This window comes from Procambarus clarkii, chromosome 30 (assembly GCF_040958095.1).
Source record: "Procambarus clarkii isolate CNS0578487 chromosome 30, FALCON_Pclarkii_2.0, whole genome shotgun sequence".
Classification (NCBI taxonomy): domain Eukaryota; kingdom Metazoa; phylum Arthropoda; class Malacostraca; order Decapoda; family Cambaridae; genus Procambarus; species Procambarus clarkii.
Window position 1 is genome coordinate 16,461,581 of NC_091179.1, and position 18,890 is coordinate 16,480,470.

Sequence of the window (18,890 nt, forward strand, 5' to 3'; positions counted from 1 at the left end):
TACCTGTACACATTGTGGTTAAATTTATTGAAAGAAGCAAAGTTGATGATGGCGCCGAAGCCGACGGAGAGGCTGAAGAATGACTGTGTGACGGCGGCGTACCATACCTGCAGGGTTTCCCCACAGTGTTATCAGTTATGATGCACTTATCACACCTGCAGGGGGTTACCCCACAATGTTATCAGTTATGACGCAGTTATCACACCTGTCAGAACGAACCCGAGTGTACTACTCACGTTGGGGTCAAGAAGTTTCTCCCACTGAGGCACGATGAAGTAGAGGATACCGTTGACGGCCCCAGGCAACGAGGCCCCCCGACCCAGCAAGGTGAACAACACCACGTAGGGAAACAAGGCTGTGAAGTATGCCACCTGCAACACAGATCAGAATGAAGCAATGATGCAACACACACAATTCAACACCACAACATTATGCATTGAGGTGTATAACAAATACAGCAAAACAGTAGTGAAGACGTTAGTGAAACATTAACGTCACAATATAGACTGTTGCTGCAGTTGAGGACAATGTCAATAAATCTAAGTGTTTTAAGAGTATTTGGATGCATTTGGACATTGTTAAACAGAAGCCATCTGGATGACTTCTGTTTAACAGAAGTCATTGGGATGGCTTGGTGACTGACCTTGCCTGATGACTGCAGGACGCCCTTGGCCAGATACTGACCTTGCCTGATGACTGGAGGGCGCCCTTGGCCAGATACTGACCTTGCCTGATGACTGGAGGGCGCTCTTGGTCAGATACTGACCTTGCCTGATGACTGGAGGACGCCCTTGGCCAGATACTGACCTTGCCTGATGACTGGAGGGCGCCCTTGGCCAGATACTGACCTTGCCTGATGACTGGAGGGCGCCCTTGGTCAGATACTGACCTTGCCTGATGACTGGAGGGCGCCCTTGGTCAGATACTGACCTTGCCTGATGACTGGACGCCCTTGGCCAGCGTGAAGAAGAGCACCACCCAGGAGAAGAGCAGACACAGAGTCAACCGCCAATCAGGGACACCCAGACCATTATCGATGTTATCTGCTACGTGCAGCACATAGTTACTGTGGGAGAGTGAGAGGAAGTGAAGGGTGGTGAGAGGAAGTGAGGGGATGGTGAGAGGAAGTGAAGGGGTGGTGAGAGGAAGTGAAGGGGTGGTGAGAGAGGTGAGTGAATAGAGAGGCTGAGTCAGGTGTGTACTGAAACAGGTGTGTACGTAATTACCCAAGTATAGTTACAGAGGAGAGCTACGCTCGTGGTGTCCCGTCTTCCTAGCACCCACAAAGCTTTGAAACAACCACTGAAGCAGGTGTGTACGTGTGTGTGTGCTGAAGCAGGTGTGTACGTGTGTGTGTGCTGAAGCAGGTGTGTACGTATGTGTGTGCTGAAGCAGGTGTGTACGTGTGTGTGTGTGTGCTGAAGCAGGTGTGACAATGCATAGCCTTACCCCTGTGTTGTTGTACATTAACTCGTGAATCCCTGATTAGAAGTCCTCCACCACTTTTCCTTTATAAGTGCACTCTATTTACTAACTGCCATCATAATAAATAAAGAATATATGAATAAATATGACTTAAGGTATAATAATAATAATAATAATAATAATAATAATAATAATAATAATAATAATAATAATAATAATTCATTTTGTCGGGGGGCAAGAAGTTTTAGTTTAGTTCATTTATTATGCACCCCATACCCATCTTGTGGGCGGTAGTGGAAAGGGTTACAGAGGCACATAATGGGCTCAGGGACTGAACCCCACAATTCATTTAGCTAAGCAAGTTACAATCTTGATGAGCTAGTTACAAAATTCAATATAAGTCGTCACATCAACAGGTCAGAGTGTATTCATACACTTTAAGCTTATATCGAGGTCCCCAGGCCCCTGAAGGTGGAGTTAGTGACCCCGCCCAGGATGTGACCCCACAACAAGCTGTGTAATAATCTAAGATAAGGTCTGATACAGACCTTTGTGCCCTCTGTAATGCTTTTTGCGCTACCGCTCACAGGATGAGTATGGGGTGCACAATAAACTAGCCGCCTCCGGCGGAAACAATCAATCAATCAAAACAAGCTGACTAACTCGTGAGTAATTATGTATATACAAGAAGGTACATTGGGGTTATGAGAGTACATAGCATCATGTGTTTACATTCTTGTACGCGCAGCGTTTCGGACAGGTCCTTAATTTAACAGATGATATTAAGTAGGTAAATGAACAAATCCACAAGGGCCGTGACTAGGATTCGAACCTGCGTCCGGGAGCATCCCAGACACTGCCTTAATCGACTGAGCTACGACAGGGTTAAAAGAGTTGAAACCGAAGTTCTACTGAACTTACTGGATCCCGTAACCTCTCTGAGACACAAACCAGGATTTTACACAACTCCCCCCTGCACCTGAGCTATGTCAATAGGCCGTTCTCCCTCTTCGCCCTTACATCATTAAGGGCGAAGAGGGAGCTCCCGGACGCAGGTTCGAATCCTCGTCACGGCCTTTGTGGATTTTGTTCATTTGATGCATCACGTTAGTGTGATCTCTGTGTGTAATTAAGTAGGTAATTTCTAGCAAAATTTATAAAATGTTAACAGGTATAATGTAAGAAATTTGAGAGAGAATTAGTAGATATATTAAATTACATTAAAGCACACTGAAAGCTTGGATTGAAAGCATTGATCTACTAACTACTAGGTAAACAGGTGCATTAGGTGAAAGGAAATGTGCCCAACCATTTCTGTCCGGCCCAGGATGATTAGGCCCAAACTTTCAAGTACTGTATACTGTACTTGAAAAGTAAGTTTGGCAACTAGGTTGAAATGTCGGTAAGACCATGTATATGTAATATATCAAAGACTATAACATTATTTTACAAGTTTACATATTCATAAAGTGTCTAAAAGTTCAGTAATCATAAAAGCAGATATTAATTCAATTTCTTTCTTTATTATGCACCCCATACCCAGCCGGTGGGCGGCGGTGTAAAGGATTACAGAGGCACATAATCGGTTCAGGACCTGAACTCTCTAGTTCGTTTAGCTAAGCAAATAACAATATTAACTCACTAGAAGTACTGTTCCGACGAGGATTGAGAGAGGTTATTGTAGGAGGCGTTGCTGGCGGCGTCGACGCAGTTCTCGTCGGCCCAGTGGTCGTAGTCGCAGACGGACCAGGGGAGCACCTTGTTGAAGGACATGACGAAGTAGAACACGGTGAGGCCCATGATGGAGCAGTAGTAGGTCACCACAGACCAGGTGGCGATCATCTGGCCGAACCCCACACCTGTCATACCACTTGTTTATATTGCTGTTATAGATTCACCTACTGGGAACAAATAGTTCCAAGTAGCAGGGGCTATGGTGTGCCCGTAGTGGACTTACCCGGCACAGGAGCGGGGCAAGTAGCAGGGGCTATGGTGAGCCCGTAGTGGACTTACCTGGCACAGGAGCGGGGCAAGTAGCACGGGCTATGGTGAGCCCGTAGTGGACCTACCTGGCACAGGAGCGGGGCTGTGTCTATATTGTCACACCTTCACTCTATACCTCTTTACAAGGGACCTGGTCCTCTATATATGTGTGTGCTCCTAACCGTACAGGTCCCATACCCGAGAAGCAGTATGGGTCCCCTGGGTATGTTTATTTATTTATTTATTTATTTATATACAAGAAGGTATATTGGGTTAGAGAGAATACATAGCATAGTATTTACAATCTTGTAAAGCCACTAGTACGCGCAGCGTTTCGGGCAGGTCCTTAATCTAACAGATAATTTAAAGTAGGTAAATTCTAGCAGAATTGGTAGCTAGCAGAATGCTCACTAGAATTCTAGCAGAATGTGGGTCCTCTATAGTGTTCCTCGGTCAGTGGCTGTATATACCCACCACCCGCAACCATTAGTACAATGTATTTTCTAATATGATTTGTAAATTCTTAATTTTTGATCTGTATGTTAAAATATTATTATAATAACGCCTGATTAATGATAGTAAGATTTTTTTTACAGTAAGATCATTATTAATACATTATTTAATGTATTACAATATCAAATCAAATCGAATCGAATGTTTATTCAGGTAAAAGTACATACATAGAGGATTAGTTGCAAAACATAATGTTTGATTTATAGCTAGAGCCAGTACATACAATACCTAAAGCCACTATTACGCACAGTGTTCCGGGCAAGATATAGATGCCTATGCACGCCTGCATGTATAGATGCAGGCGTGATAAAGTCATATTAGAGCACCTTCCTCACACGACTATTTAACTCATTTCGATAAACTTGACACAAAAACAAAGCCCATGTTTCTCACCTTTCGCAGCCGGCACCTGCTACCTCTGGGGCCATGTTTCTCACCTTTCACCACAAGCACCACTCTCTGGGGCCATGTTTCTCACCTCTCACCAGAAGCACCACCTTCTGGGACCATGTTTCTCACCTTTCACCACAATCACCACCTTCTGGGGACATGTTTCTCACCTTTCACCACAAGCACCACCTTCTGGGGCCATGTTTCTCACCTCTCACCACAAGCACCATCCTCTGGGGCCATGTTTCTCACCTTTCACCACAAGCACCACCTTCTGGGGACATGTTTCTCACCTCTCACCACAAGCACCACCTTCTGGGGCCATGTTTCTCACCTCTCACCACAAGTACCACCTTCTGTAGATATGTTTCTCACCTCTCACCACAAGCACCACCTTCTGGGGCCATGTTTCTCACCTTTCACCACAAACACCACCTTCTGGGGCCATGTTTCTCACCTCTCACCACAAACTCCACCTTCTGGGGCCATGTTTCTCACCTTTCACCGCCGGGACCATCTTCCACACCTTGACACTGCCGTACGATGAGAACTGCCCCATCGCCAGCTCCATGAAGTACAGCGGCTGTGGGCCCAGAGTTATATAAGAGTGTTGACCTTCACAACAACACTTACAAGAACATGACAATGTTGACAACGGTTAATATAATATATAAAACAGGAAGGTTATTACAAACGAGAATTAAAATTACACTTAGACACCTGTACACTCAGACACCTGCATGCCCTAATACTCATACACCCAGACACCTGTATACCAACTACACGCAACTGACCCTGCCAATAAAAGTGAGGATAACGAGGTAGGGGATGAGGAAGGCGCCGCCACCGTTCTCGTAGGCCGTCATAGGGAAGCGCCACACATTGCCGAGCCCCACAGACATGGCGATGCACGACAGGAGGAACTCTATTGGGTGAGCCCACTGTTCCCGCTCTTCCTCCTCCTCTGGCAGGTTCTGTGGATACGCATTCAGGAATGAGAGGGGGAGACGTGGTCTAGTATGAGGGAGAAGACCCGTTCATATATTGATATATTGACTCGTTTATATATTATTTGCTTAGGAAATTAAGCAAATATGCGGGGAAAAAGGAAAACGGAGCAAAGACATTTGAGGGGAAAATATGATAGTCAGAACACACAATTAAAATAATAATAAACATTGATGACGTGTGGCCCGAAGACTGACCTGAAGGACAGCGTCCTGGGGGACTCCTGAGGCGCCGACGGAGGCGAGGTAGCCGTCTGTGAAGGCCAGGTTGTCCACGCCCGAGCCGCCCTGTATACACATCCGTTATATATGCTTAATTACTTGTCCTATGTGCACACACACACACACACCTGTGCACTCACATATATTAAGTATATACATACAGAGAAACACATCTTATTATGTATATATTGTATCACAGGAAGACAATTCCGTGGACATTTTCAAGAGGAAACTAGATTTATTCCTCCAAGGAGTGCCGGACCAACCGGGCTGTGGTGGGTATGTGGGCCTGCGGGCCGCTCCAAGCAACAGCCTGGTGGACCAAACTCTCACAAGTCAAGCCTGGCCTCGGGCCGGGCTTGGGGAGTAGAAGAACTCCCAGAACCCCATCAACCAGGTATCAACCAGGTAATATTCATGCAGGGAATGAGCAGTCCCTTGAATGGGGTTTGTTTAGTTTAAGTTATTGTGTTGTCAGTGGTCACCACGAGCAATCGGACGCCATATAGCCATGCTTTGGGCGGTTATCTTGACGTTATCTTGAGATGATTTCGGGGCTTTTAGTGTCCCCGCGGCCCGGTCCTCGACCAGGCCTCCACCCCCAGGAAGCAGCCCGTGACCTATTTTACTGCTTAACAGGGGCATAGGGTGAAAGAAACTGCCCATTGTTTCTCGCCGGCGCCCGGGATTGAACCCGGGACCACAGGATCACAAGTCCAGTGTGCTGTCCGCTCGGCCGACCGACTCCCGGCGGTAGTGTAAGAGGTTACACAGGCACATGTGTAACCTGCACAGGCACATGTGTAACCTACACAGGCACATATGTAACCTGCACAGGCACATGTGTACCCTACACAGGCACATGTGTAACCTACACAGGCACATGTGTAACCTGCACAGGCACATGTGTAACCTACACAGGCACATGTGTAACCTACACAGGCACATGTGTAACCTGCACAGGCACATGTGTAACCTACACAGGCGCATGTGTGTAACCTCTTTCACACAGTGTAGGAGGTTACACAGGTAATTCGGCTCAGGGACCCGAATATTCATGTAAATAAGCAAGTTAAGGTCTTGAGAAGATAGTTACGTAGCTTTACGTATATATCAAGTCTTTTATAGTATGCTAGATGGCGTAACCGGCGGTGCCCGGGTCTAACTCTTTCTCTCTGTCTCCCCCACTCCCCCCATCCTCTGTCTCTTAGCTATTCCCCACTCTCACCTAATCTCCCACCACCTTTCTCACGATTTTCCCCTCTCAATCTTTCTTTCCCGCTCTTCTCCCCTCTCTCTTTCCCCTCTCCCATTTTCTCTGCTTCCCTCCCTCCTCTCTCGTCTCTCCTTCAGAAAATTGAAAATTACTAAGCACTAAAATTTTATTAAAACTTTACGGGAAAAACTTGGATAAACTGACAGACATACTTTTGTATATATATAGATATATAAGAACAAAAACTGGATCACAGCAATCTCTAAACTAAGCAATTTACAGCCAGTATGAGTTATAGTTAGTTAATTAGTATATAATGGACCCCCCCCCCCATTCCCTCGTTAGTGTGTGAAGGGGGAAGGAAACTATCAGGGGGGAAAGCGCCATTTTGGCGATTTGGGATGGGACGGGGGAAAGGAATGGTGCCCAACCACTTGGACGGTCGGGGATGGAACGCTGATCTGCATGAAGCGAGACCGTCGCTCTACCGTCCAATCCAAGTGGTTGGACTTGATGTCACAAATGAAAACGGAAAATATGCCGCCACTTGTAAGTAAAAAGAGGAAATAGAGGAAAAATAAGTAATACGAAGATCAAACTGTGAATTAATATGACTAAAATTTATTATATTAAAATTTACGTAGACTTGTGAACTGCAAAAATATAAATGAGGAGAAAGAGAACGAGGATAAAAAGGAATTGAGGGAAGGATAAAATATAACGATAAAGAACACTGCATATAAACTAAGGAGGAAGAAATCAGCAGTAAACGAGAATGTTAATGGTTGACGGAACACTGACATTGTCCATGGCGGCTTCTTTCCTGGGATCACTGGCGGGGTAGTCCCCAACGAAGCCTCCATTGTCCAGCCCCGAGGAAGCCTGGGGGATAGGAGACAAGGGCAAGAGGTTAGTTATTCATTCAGGACTACACACTCGTGAGGCTGGGTTACTTACTCAGGACTACACACTCGTGAGGCTGGGTTACTTACTCAAGACTACACACTCGTGAGGCTGGGTTACTTACTCAAGACTACACACTCGTGAGGCTGGGTTACTTACTCAAGACTACACACTCGTGAGGCTGGGTTACTCACTCAGGACTACACACTCGTGAGGCTGGGTTACTTACTCAGGACTACACACTCGTGAGGCTGGGTTACTCACTCAGGACTACACACTCGTGAGGCTGGGTTACTTACTCAAGACTACACACTCGTGAGGCTGGGTTACTCACCCAAAGCACGCATATTTATTTATTTTTTATTTATATATATACAAGAAGGTACATTGGGTTTATGAGAGTACATAGCATTGATATTTTTACAATCTTGTAGAGCCACTAGTACGCACAGCGTTTCGGGCAGGTCCTTAATCTAACAGATCATATTTTAAGTAGGTAATTTCTAGTAAAATTTAATTTTTTTTTAACAGGTACACTGTAAGAAAATTTGACAAAGATTAGTAGGTTCATTATAGTAAATTTTGAGGATTATCAACATGTACATTGTAGCCTAATTTGAGGATTATTTCAACGTATAATGCAGTAAAATATATGTGCACTATAACAACCATGATATAAGATGATAGCATTGATTACAATGGTGAAGTTGTATGGCTTAAGTACATATATATATACTGGGGGATTGGGTAGCACTAGATACAGTGACAGAGTACAATAGAGTACATTTAGTGGCAATAGAGTATATTGACATTTTAAATAACTGATAAGTATTAGACTTACTAACATTGTAACATTTAATTACAGAAAGTCTCACACCAGGCGACAAAAATCATTCCAGAACTAAGTCAACTCTCATACCAGGAATGGTTGATAGTCACAGGGCTGGCAACACTGCAAGCTAGGCATGACAGCGCTGATCTCATCGAATTTTTTTTAGAATACTGAACAAATTGTAGGATACTGATCTAGACAACTTCTTGAAAAGGTCAGTTGTGACAAAGAGATAAAGAACATCGGTTTCAGGCTCAATAAGCAACAGGGTAGGAATGAAAAAAAGCAGATGCTTTTCACCCATGGAACAGTCTACCAGTCGAAGCCGTAAATGGCAAAAAAACAAAACACTGCTGCAGTTCAAAATCAAACTCCATAAAATCATCAGGATACATGGGGGGGGGGGGGGAGACATTTGACATTGCCGTTCTAATTTTAATAGGACGAGTTGTTCAAGAACACCTGATTCCACGACAATATGCGGCCTAGCGGGCGCCATGTTTACACTGATGCCACTAAATGTCAACAGGTGGCGCCACACCAGCCTGTAAGTTCACACACACGAGGGATGACACAGATACGTGGGGGTCTGACGGCCGAGTGGACAGCGCTCGATATTCGTAGTGCTAGGGTTCGGGGATTGATACCCGGCGGAAACAAATGGACAGAGTTTCTTTCACCCTGATGCACCTGTTTGCCTAGCAGTAAATTGGTACCTGGGAGTTATATATAGATAGCTGCTACGGGTTGCTTCCTGTGTGTGTGTGTGTGTGTACTCACCTAGTTGTGCTTGCGGGGGTTGAGCTCTGACTCTTTGGACCTGCCTCTCAACTGAAAACTGTGTGTGTGCGTGGAAAGAAAAAAACTGTTGCTTGACAGTTGAGAGGCGGGCTCAAAGAGCTAGAGCTCAACCCCCGCAAGCACAACTAGGTGTTTACAGACTACTTGTGTAAGACTAAACAATTGGGTCAGCCCCTCACATAGAGAGCTAGCTGCTCTCAGCGCTACAACTGGCCAGTACTAATACACTCAGCACTACAATTGGCTAGTACTAATACACTCAGCACTACAACTGGCCAGTACTAATACACTCAGCACTACAACTGGCCAGTACTAATACACTCAGCACTACAATTGGCCAGTACTAATACACTCAGCACTACAATTGGCCAGTACTAATACACTCAGCACTACAACTGGCCAGTACTAATACACTCAGCACTACAACTGGCCAGTACTAATACACTCAGCACTACAACTGGCCAGTACTAATACACTCCTGAATGCAAGTCGTTTTCTGTGATTCACAGTCAGCTCTTCAAGCTTTTGAAAACCCAACATACAAAATAGATACTAAGAATGTTGTAACATCCATTATAAGCAACATAATACACAGAGCAAGACTTTCTGAATGTAATTTGTATGGATACCACCTGTTTAAATCCCTAAACATACTTAATATACACTCACTACACACATTTTATGTGGTATTTACACTTACAAAACTTCATTCCTATATCCTAATCCTGATTCTGAAACTCTTCCTTAGCAGGTGTAATAAAAGCCTTGAGCATCACACCAGTAATAAATATATTTTTGAAATTCCTAGAGTTAAACTTGTGCAAACACTGTATGTAAATTAAAGGATTCAGAATATGGAACTCATTCCCTAATACAAAAATTGTCCAATTTATTTTTTTTATTCAGAAATGTAATTAAAAAGTACCTAAGTCCATCTTCATAGTTTGCCACCTTGTGCTACTAACTCACACCGTATCTAATATTTCACACTGGAGAGGTTGATACCTGGTTGATGGGGTTCTGGGAGTTCTACTCCCCAAGCCCGGCCCGAGGCTAGGCTTGACTTGTGAGAGTTTGGTCCACCAGGCGGCCCGCTTGGAGCGGCCCGCATACCCCATAGTCAGTGTTACTTGGAACATTTTGTTCCAGGTATCGAATCTTTAACAACAACAACAACAACCACATACTTGTGGTGCTTCATACATACAAGTGCTTCACACTCGCCCAATTTAGTACTTAAGACATGCAATTTCATCACTATAATCTATTCTACCAATTTATAAAATGTGGTTAATGTTGAATTCAAACTCTTCCACGAATAAGAATTGTTAAAGCATATTTACCTTCTTATCTCCATTGTTGAATTTGAGAGCTCTGACAGCGTCGTCACGGGTACTCTGTGACGGGAGAGAACTGTGTTACTGAACAGAGAGGAACAGGTGATGAACAGGTGATGAACAGGCTATTTAAAGGTGGTGAACAATGAGAAAGCGAGGTATTGGTGGTGAGCATGACAAGTGATGAACGGACACTAAAGAAATTCAAGGTAGGTTAGTAGAGAGAGAGAGAGAGTGATTGGACGAGTACCGCCACTCTGACCTTGGTCGTGTCATAAGGAACGTGTGTTGTCAGGGGTGATGGGTCTGCATATGATGCCTTCTGTCCATCTATGCTGCTCCACGACGCCCACAGCCCACCACACTAACTTTCCCTGGGTCGTATTTAGCATATAATTTGATGCTTTTTCTGATTCCATTCGTAGTGTTGCGTCTTCTCTGTATGATTAGTTTTACAAACTTGTGAAACTACAAGTGATCTCTCACACACAACAATCTGGATTGTTTGTGTGTATCTATATTTACTATTTGTATTTAGTATTTGTATCTGCTGAATCATGCTGTTAGCTCTTGGACCCTGAGGAATCAAGAAATCAAATCTTGGACCTCAAGAAATCAAATCAAAATCATCTCAAGATAACCCTGCCTTTCTAACCAATTTATTTTCTACTACACATATTTCTCTCTAACACACGTACACACACACACACATCCCCAGGAAGTAGCCCGAATCAGCTGTCTAACTCCCAGGTATCTATTTACTGCTAGGTGAACAAGGGGCATCAGGATGAAAGAAAATCTGGTTATTTGTTTCTGCCTCTGCCGGGGATCGAACCCGGACCCTTAGGACTTCGACCCCCAGTGCGCTATATGTTGCGTGTTTGTATAGGTGATTTCGGTGTCAGGCTTAGTATTAAGTACACTTAGAAACTATTTTTCTTTTTCAGACTGTGAAAGGTGTTGCCTATTCATAGTGTACTTGACGTCGATGTGTGTTGACCAGACCACACACTCTAGAAAGTGAAGGGACGACGACGTTTCGATCCGTCCTGGACCATTCTCAAGTCGATGATAGATCGACTTGAGAATGGTCCAGGACGGACCGAAACGTCGTCGTCCCTTCACCTTCTAGTGTGTGGTCTGGTCAACATACTTCAGCCACGTTATTGTGACTCGTCGCCTGCACGTCGACGTGGTCTCCTGTCTCCTGCCCACATTGTCATCACTTTACATAAGTCGTCATCACTTTACATAAGTCGTCATCACTTTACATAAGTCGTCATCACTTTACATAAGTCGTCATCACTTTACATAAGTCTGGGTGGAAGCTCAACAACAGTGTATACGAACCGTCTCGGTAGTGTTCAGATCTTCTTCAAGTATTCTGCAAGTATACTCAGTTCTCTTTTTTCCTGTTCCTTAGTTATCAAGCATGTAGTGTCAGCGTGGCCATGCAGGCTGTCACTGGCAGGGCTGAAGAATCTTAAACCACCACCACTCAGCTCTTTCTTCTTACTTCTTCCAGTCTTCCAGTCAGTCTTACTTCTTCCAGACTTCCAGTCAGTCTTACTTCTTCCAGTCTTCCAGTCTTCTCTTACACAGATGCTCCCACCTGGCTCACCACTCTTCTTTCACTTTGTATAGCAACTGTTTGTGAGGTACAGTGTAAAAGGCGTTTTTATGGATGTGCTCACCTAGACGAATATATATATATATATATATATATATATATATATATATATATATATATATATATATATATATATATATATATATATATATATATATATATATATATATATATAATATTAGTATATTTTGGTAGCAGTCTTTCTTGTAAACATATGTTGTTGAATATGACCGAAAGGATAAAAATCTTCTCAATACAGGTATTTCTTGTGTTTTTCTTCACTGACGGGGGTTAGTTGAAAAATTAACTTTCCAAAATTCATTTTCACTTTTTATTTGTGGCCTGACGCCTAGAACACTTCTTACATTTTCAAAGACAATTTCTTTATTTACTCTGATCGTGCTTATATTAATTTTTGGGTGAGGTGACAGGAAACAAAAGATAAAACACGAAATAATGGATATATACAATGGGCATATAACCATGGGTTCTTCTTCTTGCTTCTGTTCTGGTTCGGGTCTTGAAGTGGGTAGAATGTAATTATGTGTTAATTGGCTGTTTATTGCTGGTTTTGACTTTTTGATGTGAAGGGCCTTACTGATGTCGAGTCTCCTGTTATCGTTGTATCTGTCGATAATTTCTGTGTTGCTTGTTAAGATGTCTCTGGTGATGGTCTGGTTGTGTGAGGAGTTTATATGTTCCTTGATGGAGTCCTGTTGTTTATGCATTGTTAATCGCCTAGAAAGAGACGTTGTTGTCTTGCCTATATACTGAGATCTTTGGGGCTGACAATCCCCAAGTTTGCATGTGAAGGCATAGACGACGTTGGTTTCTTTCAAGGCGTTCTGTTTGGGAAAAGATAAGGAGCAAGGATCCCCTTGCTCCTTATCTTTTCTGCCTAGTCATCAAGGAAGGAACCGATAACCTGTCCAATGAGCTCAACATTTGGGTTTTGGACGATGGTACTCTAGCTGGCTCCCCAGACTACCTCCTGGATAACATAAGAATAATTCAAGAGCAAGGAGCGAGACTAGGCCTCACCCTGAACTCTTCCATGTGCGAAATAACCTCCACCAACCAGCACATAATAGAACGAATAAAGGTTGTTTTGCCTGATATTTGTATAACCAACCCTGAAGACAGCACACTCCTAGGAGCTGCTCTTGGAGGGAATGCCATTGATGAAGTCCTTGGTAAGAAGATCACTGACCTGAAGAGGATGAATGAGAGGATTGAAGACATCGATGCTCACGATGCACTTTATCTCATCACCAGATGCTTGTCCCTCCCCAGGCTGACCTACTTTCTTAGATGTTCGTCATCTTTCAGTAATATTAAATTAGAAGAGTACGACAGCTTGCTGAAATCAATGCTAGAAAAAGCCCTCAACCATTCCCTCAGCGACTCACAGTGGAAACAGGCCTCCCTTCCTGTCAGACTCGGTTCACTGCCTGAACCATTCAGGGCCTGAATGGAAACACAATTGCCTGGGGACCATTCAGGCTTGTTCGCATTTGTGTTCCTCACGTGTAAGGTCGGTGTTTTCTATGAAGCTTTTCAAGGTAAACTAATATGTTTAGTATGTTACATATGCACGTATTTAATAAGTCAATATTGACTGTAAGAAAGTGCGAGAACGGGTTGGGGGGGGGGGGGGTAGCGAGGACCTTCCCGCCCAGGTACTGTGTCTGGCGGCCATGTTGACGCTCTCTGCTGCCTCAGGGACTCTTCTCAACCTTGGCCTGGTGTCCTGGGCTCCACTCCTCTCTCGTAATTACTTGGCATGATTATAACTTATTTTCTGTGTATTTATGTGTGTGTGTGTTTACTCACCTAGTTGTGCTTGCGGGGGTTGAGCTTAGGCTCTTTGGTCCCGCCTCTCAACCGTCAAACTACTGGTGTACAGGTTCCTGAGCTTCTCGAGTTATCTACATATGAAACTGTGTATGGAGTCAGCCTCCACCACATCACTTCCTAATGCATTCCATTTACTAACTACTCTGACACTGAAAAGGTTCTTTCTAATGTCTCTGTGGCTCATTTGGGTACTCAGCTTCCACCTATGTCCCCTTGTGCGTGTACCACCCATGTTAAATAATCCGTCCTAATCTACCCTGTCAATTCCCATGAGAATTTTGTATGTGGTGATCATGTTTCCCCGAGCTCTTCTGTCTTCCAGTGACGTGAGGTGCAGTTCACTCAGCCTTTCCTCGTGACTTATGCCTCTTAGTTCTGGGACTAGCCTTGTGACATACCTCTAAACTTTTCCAGCTTCCTCTTGTGCTTGAGAAGGTACGGGCTCTATGCTGGGGCCGCATACTCCAGGATTGGTCTTATATATGTGATATACAAGGTTCTAAGTGATACCTCACACAAGTTTCTGAAGGCAGTTCTGATGTTAGCCAGCCTCGCATACGCCTGCCGATTTTATTCTTTTGATATGGGCGTCAGGAGACAGGTTTGGCGTGATATCAACTCTTAGATCTTTCTTTCTGTTCGTTTCTTGAAGGACTTCATCTCCCATTCGGTTTCCAGTGTCTGGCCTCTTATTTCCTCAGCCTAGTTTCATTTCCTTATATTTACTTGGGTTGAACTTTAGTTCACCCTAAGCCATTTGTTGGACCATTCAACGGCTCCAATAAATGGAGTCATATGTTGGATCATTCCTTCAGTTTTTCTAGGTCATCTTGTAGCCTCATACAATCTTCCTCTGTCTTAATCCTCCTCATAATTTTTTCATTATCAGTAAACATTGAGAGGAACGAGTCTATTCACTCTAGGAGATCATTTACATATATCAGAAACAGTATAGGTCCAAGGATTTATCCCTGAGAGACTCCACTGGTGACGCCTTGCCAATCTGAGACCTCACCCCTCACGGTGATTTGCCGCCTTCTGCTGTTTAGGTACTCCCTTATCCAGTGGAGTACCTTCCCTTTCACTCCTGCCTGCATCTCCAGTTTGGGCATTAGTCTCTTATGTGGTATTGTGTCAAAGGCTTTCTTGCAATAAAAAAAATATGCAGTCTGCTCAGCACCTCTCTTTCTTGCCTGGTCATATAATTCAGTTAATCCTGTGAGACATGATTTGCCATCCCTGAACCCATGCTGAGGTTGTGTTAAAAGTTCTTTCGCTCCAGATGTTCCATTAGATGTTCTTTCGCTCGAGATGTTCCATTTGACCAGACCACACACTAGAAGGTGAAGGAACGACGACGTTTCGGTCCGTCCTGGACCATTCTCAAGTCGAGAAGTTGAGAATGGTCGAGAAGTCGATTGGAATTTCGACTTGAGAATGGTCCAGGACGGACCGAAACGTCGTCGTCCCTTCACCTTCTAGTGTGTGGTCTGGTCAAACTACTTCAGCCACGTTATTGTGACTCATCGCCTGCAACTCCAGCAAGTTTGTAAAACAGGATTTTCCTTTACTGAAATCATGCTGGTACATTGAGACAAAACTGATCTGATCTAAATGTTCTACTAGCCTGCTTCGGATCAGTCTCTCTAGCACTGTGCAGGGGATACTTGTTAGTGACACGGGTCAATAGTTGAACGGTTTCTTTCCCCTTTCTTATAGATTGGGACCACGTTAACCATTTTCCAGCAGTCAGGAAATTCTCCCGTTGCTAGAGTGGAATTAAATACTAATGGCAAGTGGGCTGAACAATGCTTCAGCTGCCTCTTTTTTAACTATCCCAGGCGATATTTTGTCTGGTCCCACGGCTTTTGTCTCGTGCAGTTCTTGTAATTGTTTCTTTACATCTTCTGGTGAGGTGACACTGTTGTTTCAGTGAGGCTTTCATGTGGAATTGGCCGTTCGGTCTGGGTTCTAAGCTCTAGTGGCAAATCAGGTTCCAATACTTCTTGAAAACTTTTGTTAGGTTCTCACATACCTCCTTATCATTTTCTGTGTGTCATCCCTCACTTTTGTCAACTCTTATAATCTAATCATTCACAGTCATCTTCCTCCTGATATGACTGTGAAATAGTTTTGGCCTTGTATGCAATGTCATTCTTATACAGTTTCTCTGTCACTCTCCTACTTTCTGTGCACTCATTTCTGGCCTCTTTGTATGCATTGTGATTTCCTTCTGTTCTGTGTTCTCTATGTGTATTCCATGTTCATTTGCGTCTTTTTCCTTCCAGACACTGATTGTTGCACCATCTTGAGGTTATCTTGAGATGATTTCGGGGCTTTTTAGTGTCCCCGCGGCCCGGTCCTCGACCAAGCCTCCACCCCCAGGAAGCAGCCCGTGACAGCTGACAGGTACCTTTTTTACTGCGAGGTAACAGGGGCATAAGGTGAAAGAAACTCTGCCCATTGTTTCTCGCCGGCGCCTGGGATCGAACCCAAGACCACAGGATCACAAGTCCAGCGTGCTGTCCGCTCGGCCGACCGGCTCCCACCATAGACTAATGTTCGTCTTGCTTCCCTGAACACTAAGTGGTGGCATAAATCTTCCCTCAGCTTCGGGGAGTTGTGATGACCAAACCACACGTCAGAAAAAATGAAGAAACGACGACATTTCGGTCCGTCTTGGACCATTACATGACTTGATAATGTCCAGGACGGACCGAAAAGTGGTCGCTTCTTCATTTTCTGATGTGTGGTTTGCCCATCATATCTTCAGCCACGTTGTTCAGCCTGCCTGAAACGCCCAACCCGTTCTCGCACTTTCGTATAGTCAATATTGACTTATTAAATTAGTGCATATGTGACATGCTAATTTATTGTGAATATTTTACTTTACCTTGAAAAGCTTCATAGAAAACACCGACCTTACCTAATCTTCTTAGTACGTTAAGATAAGCATCTTATTGCTTCTTAATTACAATTATTACTTAACCTATACCTATAATAGGTTAAGTAATAATTGTAATTAAGAAGCAATAAGATGCTTATTGCATATGTGGTATACAAGGTTCTAAACGATTCCTTACACAATCCTTGTGTGTGTGTGCGTGCTCACCTATTTGTACTCACCTATTTGTACTTGCGGGGGGTTGAGCTCTGACTCTTTGGTCCCGCCTCTCAACTGTCAATCAACTGGTATTTTGTGTGTGTGTGTGTGTGTGTGTGTGTGTGTGTGTGTGTGTGTGTGTGTGTGTGTGTGTGTGTGTGTGTGTGTGTGTGAGTGTGTGTGTTTGTGTGTGTGTGTGTGCGCGCGCGTGCAAGTATGCATGCGTGCGTTCGTATGTATGTGTGTGTGTTGTGCGTGAGTGTATGTTTAAACAATCTAAGCAAATCAAAGGATTTAAAGCCGAAAGGTTTACAATGTGATTAAAATAACAAATGAAATTAGGATTGAAATAAAATCAACTCGTGCAGCCTTAACACAGGGAATACCAACAATACGATAATAGGCGCTTGCAATGCACCACACGTAATCACAGGTCAGCGGGGAATGGACAAAAGTGTACCTGGCCAAAAAATATTACTGGAAATCCCAGCTGTGTCTGGGTACAAGTGACAGGATGAACAACCCAGCGGGTTTTCTTCCTATTGGGGAGTGTTGTACATGCTGCTATGGCGGTGTGTCCACTCACAGGATGAGTGACACTGCCCAATACTGTCACTATGGCGGTGTGTCCACTCACAGGATGAGTGGCGCTGCCCAATACTGTCACTATGGCGGTGTGTCCACTCACAGGATGAGTGGCGCTGCCCAATACTGTCACTATGGTGGTGTGTCCACTCACAGATGAGTGGCGCTGCCCAATACTGTCATATGGCGGTGTGTCCACTCACAAGATGAGTGACGCTGCCCAATACTGTCACTATGGCGGTGTGTCCACTCACAGGATGAGTGACGCTGCCCAATACTGTCACTATGGCGGTGTGTCCACTCACAGGATGAGTGACGCTGCCCAATACTGTCACTATGGCGGTGTGTCCACTCACAGATGAGTGGCGCTGCCCAATACTGTCACTATGGCGGTGTGTCCACTCACAGGATGAGTGGCGCTGCCCAATACTGTCACTATGGCGGGGTGTCCACTCACAGGATGAGTGACGCTGCCCAATACTGTCACTATGGCGGTGTGTCCACTCACAGGATGAGTGACGCTGCCCAATACTGTCACTATGGCGGTGTGTCCACTCACAGGATGAGTGACGCTGCCCAATACTGTCACTATGGCGGTGTGTCCACTCTGTGTACTCAGGATGAGTGGCGCTGCCCAATACTGTCACTATGGCGGTGTGTCCACTCACAGGATGAGTGACACTGCCCAATACTGTCACTATGGCGGTGTGTCCACTCACAGGATGAGTGGCGCTGCCCAATACTGTCACTATGGCGGTGTGTCCACTCACAGGATGAGTGACGCTGCCCAATACTGTCACTATGGCGGTGTGTCCACTCACAGGATGAGTGACGCTGCCCAATACCGTCACTATGGCGGTGTGTCCACTCACAGGATGAGTGACGCTGCCCAATACTGTCACTATGGCGGTGTGTCCACTCACAGGATGAGTGACGCTGCCCAATACTGTCACTATGGCGGTATGTCCACTCACAGGATGAGTGACGCTGCCCAATACTGTCACTATAGCGGTGTGTCCACTCGCAGGATGAGTGACGCTGCCCAATACTGTCACTATGGCGGTGTGTCCACTCACAGGATGAGTG

The 18,890-nt window shown here is 44.6% G+C and overlaps 1 protein-coding gene across 2 annotated transcripts in view; it reads right to left on the reverse strand.

The window, feature by feature from the left end:
- Window positions 1-18,890, reverse strand: part of LOC138370082 (sodium-dependent nutrient amino acid transporter 1-like) — a 42,565-nt gene that overhangs the window by 13,153 nt on the left and 10,522 nt on the right. The window contains exons 2-10 of one of the 2 annotated variants that reach the window (XM_069333944.1): window positions 10,636-10,689; window positions 7,558-7,638; window positions 5,517-5,606; window positions 5,106-5,285; window positions 4,810-4,894; window positions 3,068-3,284; window positions 931-1,066; window positions 237-371; window positions 4-107 (exon numbers count right to left, since the gene is read on the reverse strand). In XM_069333944.1, the coding sequence (XP_069190045.1) occupies window positions 4-107; window positions 237-371; window positions 931-1,066; window positions 3,068-3,284; window positions 4,810-4,894; window positions 5,106-5,285; window positions 5,517-5,606; window positions 7,558-7,638; window positions 10,636-10,689 (1,082 nt within the window). The remainder of the gene's footprint in view (window positions 1-3; window positions 108-236; window positions 372-930; window positions 1,067-3,067; window positions 3,285-4,809; window positions 4,895-5,105; window positions 5,286-5,516; window positions 5,607-7,557; window positions 7,639-10,635; window positions 10,690-18,890) is intronic. The other variant, XM_069333945.1, reaches the window with a different exon arrangement.